This window comes from Ursus arctos, chromosome Y (assembly GCF_023065955.2).
Source record: "Ursus arctos isolate Adak ecotype North America chromosome Y, UrsArc2.0, whole genome shotgun sequence".
Taxonomy (NCBI): domain Eukaryota; kingdom Metazoa; phylum Chordata; class Mammalia; order Carnivora; family Ursidae; genus Ursus; species Ursus arctos.
In genome coordinates, this window is record NC_079874.1 from 28945686 (window position 1) to 28956820 (window position 11135).

Genomic DNA, 11135 nt, shown 5'->3' on the forward strand with positions numbered 1-11135 from the left:
CCTGATCCAGGATGAGCTCATCTCAGATCCTTCCCTTCATCATATCTGCAAAGACTCTATTTCCAAATAAGTTCTTCTTTACAGGTTCCAGGTGACATTTCACAAACTTAATGTTACATTCAGATCCATTGGCTTCTTCCTATGTCACAGAATTCATGTGTTTCTGTCTTAACAACTCCCAACACTTAATCGATTAAAAAAGTTGCTCCAAGGGCCATAAAAAGGAAGAAGAAGGGTCGGGTGGAAGGCTGAACACCTGGGAGGGATTTTCAAAGACCACGATGCCATTAGTTGGCTATTGGTGTCACCCTTGTGAATGAAACAGACCCTAACAAACCATTACTATTACACGAACACACTGGTACTATAATTGAAAGGTGCTGCTGGGTAGCTGTTCAGATCTCTGAATTTGGGCGTCATGGTTTGAGTCCTAGTCATGTGACTTACCGGCTTTGCAGTACTGAGCCAGTTACATCATTTAGTGAACCTCGGTCTTCAGGCCTTTGTGATGAGGATGCTAAATACCAGAGAAAACTGTCAAGACAAAAACAGGCGGCAGACTCAGAAATGACCATGTGTCTGTCTCGTTTTATCTCAGGAGCCTGAGCCATAGTCATACTTTCATAAAAGTGTGGCCCAGGGTAGTAATGACAGGGTTGGTTTCTACTATAAATGATGGTGAACAGAACACAAACACCTTCCTTTTTACATTGCCCCTCCTAGCTCACGGTCCAGGCACAATTACTCAAAAACATATCACACTTTTTAAATTTAATTTTATTTTTTTATTCTGTACTAAGTAAAGTAGAGATTCTCTGGAATGCTTTGTTCCCTGTCCTGGCGAAATTCTGTCTGCTGATGATTCCTGTTTCTTTTGAAGAACGGAGCGGATGACGTGAAGCGGCACCGGTGGTTCCGAACTGTGGATTGGGAGGCGGTCCCACAAAGGAAGCTGAAGGTACAACATACGTACGTGGGTGACTGTCAGCTCGGCGCCCTTTACCTGTCTTCAGCAAGGGGCAGTGTCTGACTCTGATACATAATTAATTTGTATAATGCAGCTGATCATCTCAAATCGCTAATTAGCCAAGATCCCTTTTCAGTGGAGATCTTGGCTGCCACAGACACACCTAGAGGTAACGGGTTAAGATCCCACGTTTTACAGTCGGGTTTTTTGAGACCCGGCTCTGTCCCTCACTGGAACTATGACTAGGATGAGTCCCATCCCACCAGTTTCTAATTGGGAATGGTAAATGGTATAACACAGATCAGGCGTTTGTCCAACACTTACAGATATTGTGCAGTGATGGTGGTAGATCAGATGGAGAATATTTTCTAGGTCACCTTTCTTTGAACTGAAAAAAAAAATATGGATAGATAGATAGATAGGTGTATGTTTATTTGAAAGACAGAAAGAGAGCATGCACATGTGGGCATGGGGGGAAAATCTCAAGCCAGCTCCCCACTGAGCGTGGGGCCGCTGAGGGACTTGATTTCGCGACCCTGACATCATGACCTGAGCCTAAATCAACAGTTGGACTCCTGACCGACTAAGCCATCCAGGCGACCCAGAATTCAAATGCATTTTTAACAGGAGACTTCAGTACTGATGTTCTCAAACTTGTACTTTTTTCCTTTTTTAAAGATTTTATTTATTTGTTTATTTGAGAGAGGGAGAGAACACAAACAGGGTGAGCAGTGGAGAGAGAGAGAGAGGAAGCAGACTTCCCGCTCAGCAGGGAGCCCAACGTGGGGCTTGATCCCAGGACCCTGGGATCATGACCTGAGCTGAAGGCAGACGCTTAACCAACTGAACTACCCAGGCGCCCCTCAACCTTGCACTTTTTAGAGCCAATGGAAAGACTTTAAAAATGCTCATGCCCGGCCCCCAGCCCAGAACCTAGGGTTCAGCCCAGACCACCAATGTCTCAATGAGCTGCTTTCAAGGGTTTCATTGTATTAAATGACTTATTTTTAAATTGAAATAATAATATGTTTTCATTGTTCAGAAACCAAATCGATATTAGAAGGTATGCATTACCGAGTGTAAGTTATTCTCTTCCTCTGTTTCCTCCCAAAGCCCCTTGTTTATTTTTATAAATAAAGTTTTATTAGCACACGGCCACCTGTATTCATTTGCATGTTGTCTGTGGCTGCTTCCCCCCCTGCTGTGGCCGAGCTGAGTAGTCAGCACAGAAATTCTACAGCCTGCAAAACCAAAAATATTTGCTGACTGGTCCTCTACGGGAACCTTTGGCTGAGTTCCTCTTCAGTGCCAGTGACCTCATTTCGTTGATGCGGGATTGAGGCTTGGCATCGATGATGCCAACACTGGAGCCTGTCGTGCTTCACCTCTTTCTGGAATTTTCCAAACTCTGGCCACTGGACCAGCTGCTTCAGATCCCTCAGACCTGAGCAGGCCTGGGGATCTGCATTAACAAGGAATCTGGGTGGTTCTCCAGTCTAGAATTTAGAAGCAAGGGCTGGCTACCACCCTTCCTCCGTTCATTCCTCCTACGTCACCATTGACAGATAACCTTTTTCGAAATATCTCCGATTTGAAACTTTCCACCTCAGTAAACAAAGAAAGGACAACTTTGTTTTTTTGTGCTTCTTTTCCCCCAAATCACCCCTATGGTTATGTAAAGTCGCAGACATAAGGGATGCACGTCCCATCCAGGTGCGCACCGTTCCCTTCTGACTGTGCTTTGTGTCTTGCCCCTGCCCTGCAGCCCCCCATCGTGCCGAAGCTGTGCGGCGAGGGCGATACCTCCAACTTCGAAGCCTACCCGGAGAATGACTGGAACACGGCCCCTCCAGTGTCGCCAAAGGATTTGGAAGTCTTCAAGAATTTCTGAGGACGGGAATCTTCATCTGGAAGGTAAACCGTTCGTTTTAGTAATGACGCGTGAGTGAGGGTGACGCGTCCCCACGTCAAGGGCATGTTGCCTTGGCGGAGTGGGGCTTCCCTCATCCACTGGGGCTCAGCAGTGGGGCAGGGCTGGATGGAGTCCTTCCTAGCGTCCACTTCATCAGCACCCCACGGTGTGTTACTCAAGACATGCAGTGTGGCCCAGAGACAGCATTGCCCCCAACGCCCCACTCCCCAGACACACCTGCTGCGGCACAGTCTACGTCTGAGACCTCTGTGAGGGACGTGTGTGTCTGCGCATTCCAGGGGCACAGCCCCTTTGCTAAAAATCCCTGAGTTCCTGCGTTCTGGAAGCCCTGAGTTCCACACCAGCTTCTTTGTAGATACCTACCAAATATTTTCAGAAGGGTTTTTTTAGGTTCCCTTGTCACTAGAGACTGATGACAGCAGTGAACACCTCCTGTGGAATTTGCTAAGCTCCACTGGATGTTTGAAAGAAGGGATTTTTGAGTTTCTCATTTCTTTGAACCGTTGAAAGTCTACGACTCTGTGTCTGTGGAATCTATGACTTGATGACTTTGAAGGATTTTTGAATGTGGGTAGTAAGAGCTTTCGGTTACTCCACCACTTAAATCAGGGTCTCCTCCTCACGACACGCAGGCAAGAAAAATCGCGGGAAGGAAGAGAAGCAAGATATTGCCAATGATATGTCTACTCCTTGACTTTTCTTGGTTTTTGCCTCTGTTTATCCCCCCAACAGCACTTCTGAGGAATAGGAGGAATAATTGGTCAGTACCATGTGCCCATTGACGCCATGGTAGAGCTCTCGCAGGGAGGGAGGCGTGGTGCACTGGAAACCTGTTCTCGGCTGCTGTTGCCACGCGGAAACCTGCCTAAAAGTTAAAAATTTGTGGAAGCAAAAATTCAATAAGAGAAACAGGTGGCCGTGTGGATGAGAAGGGAACACGTCTGCTTGATGGGTTTTAGTCTTTTCAACACATAACGATCGTTCTCCTGAGGTTTTCTTAAAATACTCTCTTTAGCTGCAGCTTTTCCAGCTTCTGCAAACCTAGTGAAGGCCAGTTAACGAGTTTTAAAAACAGAAGGTGTTTCTAAATTCGGGTTTTATTTTCTGTTCTCCTCGTTTGCTTCAGGTTTGAATGATTTGCCTATAATATTTTATACGTTATTTTTATCCAGTTATCTTTAAATGATGGAAGACGTGGTTTGGGGGCGCCTGGGTGGCACAGCGGTTAAACGTCTGCCTTCTGCTCAGGGTGTGATCCCGGCGTTATGGGATCGAGCCCCACATCAGGCTCTTCCGCTATAAGCCTGCTTCTTCCTCTCCCACTCCCCCTGCTTGTGTGCCCTCTCTCGCTGGCTGTCTCTATCTCTGTCGAATAAATAAATAAAATCTTTAAAAAAATATAAATAAAAAATAAAAATAAAAAAAAGAAATGGAAGACGTGGTTTGGTTTCTGGTGAAGGACACTTGGTTGATAAGTCAGAGGACTGGGACCTTTTTGTAACAGAGATACTATTAAATTTACTTAAGGAAGCACAAAGCTGCCGTCCGATGGGGTCTGTCGTGTACCCAGTGGATAGTTTTCTATTCGTGGTTGGGAATTGTACCCCCCAGGTGCCCCAGCTATGTTTTTAGCACATTCCGTAGATAGGAATAACTTTCTCAAGGCAGTGCGTATCCTTGGGAACGTACACGTCGATGGCATTTTTTTTGCACCTGGAATCATTCACTGTTGATGACCTTCTCAACGAACCTTGGGAAATAAGAAATCATTTCATGATCACATTGCTGCTCATTCCAAGACACTGAATTTTGGTCTCGTGCGCAAGCAGCTGGACTGTTAACATTTGAATCGGTCTCCACGATTTTGCACACAACATGGGACAGAGATCTGGCGTTTTCAGCGCCGAGTGATAAGGTGTGACCATCCACGCGGGAAGGTTATTTCTTTGTGAAGCAAAAAAAATATTTTTAATGCTTTATTTATTTATTTGAGAGAGAGAGAGAGCAGGAGCAAGAGGGATAGGCCGAGGGAGAAGCAGGCTCCCCACTGAGCAGGGCGCCTGGCATGGTGCTCCATCCCAGAACCCTGGGATCATGACCTGAGCTGAAGACAGACGCTTCACTGAGCCACCCAGGCACCCTCGTGAAGTAAAATTGTCTCCCGTTGATGACACACAGGTGCACCTTAATTCCTGCCCTCCAGAGCCGATTAATAGCTGTATGACTAACCCGCTCGTCTTTGGAAAGTGAATTTTCCCATCTTTTCAGCCCATGGAGCAGACTGTCAGGACGGCTGGCAGGGACAGACCTCACACTTTGGTTTTTGTTTGACTTCAACATTTGAGTTGAAATGTTTTCCATCTAGCTGGAAGGTTCTATGGTGAAGCACATCGAGACAGGACTTGGTTTTGCTTGTGAAATCAGTCTCCTCTCTCAGCATAGTTGAACATGGGATAATGTTATGCGTGATGCCATCATATCCCATTTGAGACCCACCATTAAAATACTGCTTAAATGTTTTTTTAAAGGTTTGTATACTTATTTTTAGAGAGAGAGAGAGCACGAGTGGGAAGGGCAGAGGGAGAAGGAGAATCTCAAGCAGACCCCACGCTGAGCACAGAGCCTGATGCGGGGCTTGATCTCACGATTCTGAGATCATGACCTGAACCGAAATCGAAGGTCAGAGGCTTAACCAACTGCATCACCTGGACATCTCACTGCTTAATTATTTTATTAAGCATTTCCCTCCCCTTAGAATTCACGCTTGTGGATCTTTGCAAGAAGAATTCCAATGGAAAGTTTGTTTTTGTGTGTGTATTATTATTTTTCAATTATTAGGATGATTATTACGAAACTTACCCAGTTCTTCTGAACACTAACAAAATCCTTTTTTATTTCATGCCGCAAACAGGGTGATTTGAACCTGCTGGGGACAAGGAGCTGCACATCATCCCTGAAGAAGGGTCGTGTCCACAGGATGAGGACATCTCCGTATTCTATAAGTCCGGATGTATATAAAGAGACTGGATCTCCGTACAAAGTCACGGACCTGGCATTATTTAAGCAACTGGAAATTAAGCATCATTAAGCAACTGGAAATCTACTGCACAGTAGGACCTTTCGGATCATTGTTTTGTTGTAGATTTTATCTTATCTCTTAGTGTGGTGAACCTACTGTTGATATCTTGGTTTTCCTCATAGACTTATCTTTATAAGTTTGAACTGAACGTGTTTGGTTATAACCACAGATGGCGTGTGTGTGCGTGTGTTGCGCGTGTGTAAAAACACCATATGACTGGTGCACAGGAATTGTGCCGTGTTGTAAATCTTCATACTTGGCAGAGCCTATGACTTTTCTTTTCCAAATTGCTCTTCCAAGAATCTGGCTTTCTTGGGGACAAAAGCTAAAACGGATAAGACGTGTGCATTTTTTATCGTCTTATGTGCATTTTGTAGCTTGTGAAGAAAACACCACGCGGTGGTCCACATGCCCTCTTCAGTGCTTTGTGTCTGGTGACTGTAGGTCTTGAAACTGGAAGGGAAGAGAAGGACAGTTGAATTTGAGTCTGAGAATACCAATAACGTTGTTCAAGGAATGGAATGCAGTCCAGAAGTTTCCTGCGTCGCATCCAGAAATTTCATACTCCGTTGGGGGGTGGTGGGAGCAGGTGGCTACCTATTAAAATTCCAGTTGAGCTCTGTCTCCAGCAAAACGCAGAGCTAACAAATAACTTTCCGTGTTGGCTCAGTTGCACGGATGACCTTCATGCAAACATGGGTTTTTTGGGTTTTTTTTCAACTTCCACTGTGGGAAAAGTAAGAAGCAAATGAGCCACAGGACGTCAGTGTTCAGCGAAGTAAAAATTAATCTCTCTTGTTTCTGTCTTCATAAATGTTCAGTTTGGGTGTGTCCAGCACACTCTTGTCTCCTACGTAGGGCGGGCTTGTGCAGACTTCTTGGTGGCTGAGATTTTGTCTTTTCCTCTCTGGACCTGATCGTGAAGCTATCACGAAGAGCATCCTGCAGATGCTTCCCCCTTGGGATTGACTTAATGCAAGGCAGATGTGGAGTGGGTTCCAGTGTGCATGTTGCTAGATGTGGGTCCTCTCAAAAAATGGGGCGTGCAAAAGGTGCTAGGGGTCCTTGCTCTCCATGATCCGTTGCCTTGTCTTGTGCTTCTCTTCTTCATTCTGAAGTTTGCTGCATGAATCTCAAGGGGTTGCCCGTTCTCTGCTGACAGTGACTCAGCTGGACTAACAGAGTTGCTTACGTCTGTGATGTGTCTGGTTGTAGGGTTCAACTGTGACCTTCTGCAGGGATGTCTGTGCACTTCACTGCCAGAGCCTTTGGTGACTGCGGAGGGACATACACACAGACCTCCAGAACCCCTTCTGTACCCTTCCTTTCTTCCCGTGGTTGGCCTGAAAAAGTCCAGCTCCGTGGGCAGCGGGGATGGGAGCACTGCATGCCCTGGGAGGTGTTTCAGTGAAATGGGTGCGGGGAAGAGGGAAACCTGGACACCCTCTCGAGGTTTCTCCAGCTCATGTGTTCTTGAGTCACCTTGTGGCTTCTTGGCCATCGTAGACATTGTTTTTCAGTGCCGTGCCTGGGAAGACCTTTTCTTTCCATGTAACCCTTCATACCTCTCTTCTGTAAGCACATCCGTGAATGTGGAGAGCTGCCGTGTGGGGAAGTCATATATTTCTTTAAGCAGCAAAATGTCAAAGACCATGCAGTCACATACCAGACTTGGCCAGATTCCACTCAGGAACCAGAAGCCTGGGGCTCAGCATTGTGGAAGGTGGAATGGAGAACATGTGTACCCACCCAGGCAGTAAAAGACCCTGAAATCAAATCCACTCCAGATATCCCTCTTTCTCATGCATGACCTGCTCTTCAAATACACATTCAATGAGTAAGGTTAGAGGTACTACAAGATTCAGTAAAATAAACTCTTTATAATGAGTAACTCAAAGAAAAGACATTTTTAAAGGGCGTGCCCTACGGACGTTCCAACAGAACGGTGTTTTCAGTCTGTACCAAGCAGTCCCTGTGCCGTTTGCATTAAGTAGGGGGCCATCACGGGCTATGAGTTCAGCATGAAGTTCTTTAACTGTTTCATCATTGACTATTACAAGGCTAAATCGGCAGTGTCTGTGCTCTGATACATAAACCCATGAGGGAAAGCAAAGATCTCACATCCTCTGATTTACAAAAGTCAATTATTATTATTTTGGAGCCTTGTGCTTAAAAAAATAAAAATAAATGAAACACCTTTCTTGAGCACGTTAAAACATTGTATGTAGACACACTGACCCATATGCATATCTTCGGGTTTAGTTTTCACTGTCCCGGATTTTATATAGGATATGAAAATAGCTTCAAGAAAGCATGAAATGCAATGCCTTAATTTTGGACAGATAGGCACGCACGCACACACACACACGCACACGCCAACATTGGAATGCACACATCACATGGTTCTTTAAAAACATTGTCATCGGCCATCAGCCATGCAAAACAAATTGAAAACTAAAAGGAATTCCAAGGATACCAGATGGTGTTAACCTCAGCCTTGCCATTTCAATATTCGAGGTGGCACACGCCATGTGCTAACGGCCCGTGGCTGGACTGTTAAATTAAGCAGAGTGATGTAATGCAAAGACTGATTTAATCAAAAGGAGTCCCAGACACATGGGACACTTACTATATATAATTGAAAAAGAGTTTATTCGGTGGGGACACTCTGAAATCTTCAGATATCTGATTAGATACCTGTGTCCAAAAGTCGTATGAGAAGAAACATCGTGGAAATGTTCGCAAAATTTGCATCAGGAAAAAAAAAAGATAGGCTTCTTTTGTTCTATGCAATTTTACGAGTTGGCAATATTTTCGTAAATACAAATACCAATTAAAGAAAATCCTCAGGAAACGCATGTTTTGCAAATTAAATACGTTGGGGTGGGTGGTGTTTTTCTAAGGGGATTGTCACCAACCCGCTCGAACACACATCTGCAAAGTTAAGAAGGAAATTAAATCACAGCTGGCCATACAGCGTGTCCTCCATTTGCGTTGGCCAGCTTCCAATTCTTGCAGAACACACGTTAGAACCCTGCTTGGCATAAACGTATCTGGTGTGGCAATGGGCACATTGCGATTTCTGCGGTCGATGAGACGATACGTCAAAGCCCAGCAGCAAGATCCGTGCACCCAGCTCAACGTCCTCGTGATGCTTTCATACTCTTCTTCCCATCCCTGCCCACCCACCTGTCCATGAGCGTCTGGTAGTGTCCTGTTTTATTCTGTACTCCCTACGTAAAGACTTCCTTGTTACCAACGACAGAATCACCAGTACCGCTAGACAGTCGCGGGATGTGGGATGCGTTTGCCATTTCTATGTATGACCTAAGCTGCCTCTAGATTTTGGACCACTTTAACTGTGAAAACATGGCTCCGTGCCATCCACTAAAGACCCCAGTTTGCCCCCACTCTCTGGGCACCGAGGGCTGCCCACCTCCTGGGGAGCGCTCCGGGCTGCGTCAAATCTCATGACCACGTCAAAATTCTCATTCTAGCTACTTGGTTATTGTAGTGCAGGGAAAATTCTTGGTTGGATTTTTCCCCCCAACCAATCGATCATACATCCCAAAATGAACAGACTCACAGAAGCCCCTGACGGCTCCCATGGTGGAGACTGAGAATGTGACGCCCGAGTTCTTTTTCTGGTGGTGCATCCACCACGTTGGGCAAGTCCTGTGTACCTGTACCGTGTGTCTGTGTTTCTCACGGAGGCGAGAAGGCCTTCGCTTTACTTCACCTTCAGGGGACGATGTCCACTTACCAAAAAACAAGAAGACAAGCACATGAACTGTTGTGTTAATAATGTATTTGGGTAGTTTGGTGTGTGTGTTGGTGGCGGTGGAGTGCAGGAGTGGTGTTTTCACCAAGCGTCGCGTATTCCTATCAAGTGTGCTTTGCAGACCCCGTGGGCTTCGCAGTCTTTCGTAGTAAAAGGGAAACGCTCTGTCATGCTTTCCTATAAGTTATTGTGTTGTCATGCATTCTGTTGGGCTTCCCTCGGCTCTTCCCTGGTGGACGCCGCTGTTAATTTAAAGTAAAAGTCATTACATGTGTGTGTGAGTAGATGGGATTTCAAGCCTTTTGACACTCAGGGCGTCTTGTCCTCTGAGGCGGTTCTTCAGCTCTGCAGAACGGTCGTAGCTTCCTTCTTCCTTGCGCTGTGCTGCGGGCGGCCTGGCGGGGTGGCCCCGGGTCGGCCGTGGGATGCCGCAGACACGAGACGGAGTGCCTTTGCAGGTGTGGTGCACCCCGGCGAGCCCGCGCTGGGATCCCTGTGGGGTTGTCCCAGCTTCTCATGTGGAAAAAAAAATAGTCTGTTGCTAATTCTTTCAATTCTTGCACAATGAAAATCACTGTGATTTGTATATATACCCTAGGAAAATTGTACTGCTGCCTAATTTATGTAATAATACTATTCATTCCAGGTTTGTTTAATAAAACTTTGTATCTTTTAAGACGTCTGATGCTGGTCTGCTTCTTTGGTTATGGGGCAGGCTTGTCTGTGTTTATCTAGTTCAGGGGTCAGCAGTGTCTCTTAATTTAATCTTTAATTTTTTTATCGAGGTATAATTGACATACGGTATTAGTTTTGGGTGAACAACATAATGATTTGATATCTGTGTATATTGCAAAATGATAACCACCATGAGTGTAGTTAATAATTTCCATCACCACACATAATCGTGAACTTATTTTTCTCGTGATGAGGACTTGAAATTCTTTCTTCTAAGCAAGTTTCAAGTATATGATAGAAGATCATTGTATCTTTTTCTGCAGAGTGCCAGATGGTAAATACTTCAATGTTGCCAGGATACACAGTGTCTGTCGGGAGCACAAAAGCTTCCCTAGATGATATGTAAATGGACAAGCTGTGTTCCAATAAAGTTTTATTAAAACAAAAACACAGTTCAGGGGCCGGATTTGTTGCTTGGGCCATGCTTTGCCAGATTCTAATCCAGTGCCTGAGGGTGACTTTGCACATTGCCGTGGCAGCTTGTTAAAAAATGTGCCGTCATCAGCACTGTCCATAAATAAGCTCCTTGATTGCACGTTCTCTTTACTCACATAGCTTGACACCCGGCGTTCCAGGTCACCTGCTGCTTGCTACAAATATCCCGCCTTTATCACTCAGGTCAGCCCGTGTAATCGATAAC

The 11135-nt window shown here is 45.4% G+C and overlaps 1 protein-coding gene across 1 annotated transcript in view; it reads left to right on the forward strand.

Annotated features, from left to right (window-relative positions):
• LOC130544357 (cAMP-dependent protein kinase catalytic subunit PRKX) overlaps positions 1-10436 on the forward strand; it is an 82783-nt gene extending 72347 nt beyond the window's left edge. Inside the window, exons 7-9 of the mRNA XM_057315724.1 lie at positions 881-958; positions 2733-2881; positions 5812-10436. Of these exons, the coding sequence (XP_057171707.1) occupies positions 881-958; positions 2733-2858 (204 nt within the window). The 3' untranslated portion in view covers positions 2859-2881; positions 5812-10436. The remainder of the gene's footprint in view (positions 1-880; positions 959-2732; positions 2882-5811) is intronic.
• The last annotated feature ends 699 nt before the right edge of the window (positions 10437-11135 follow it).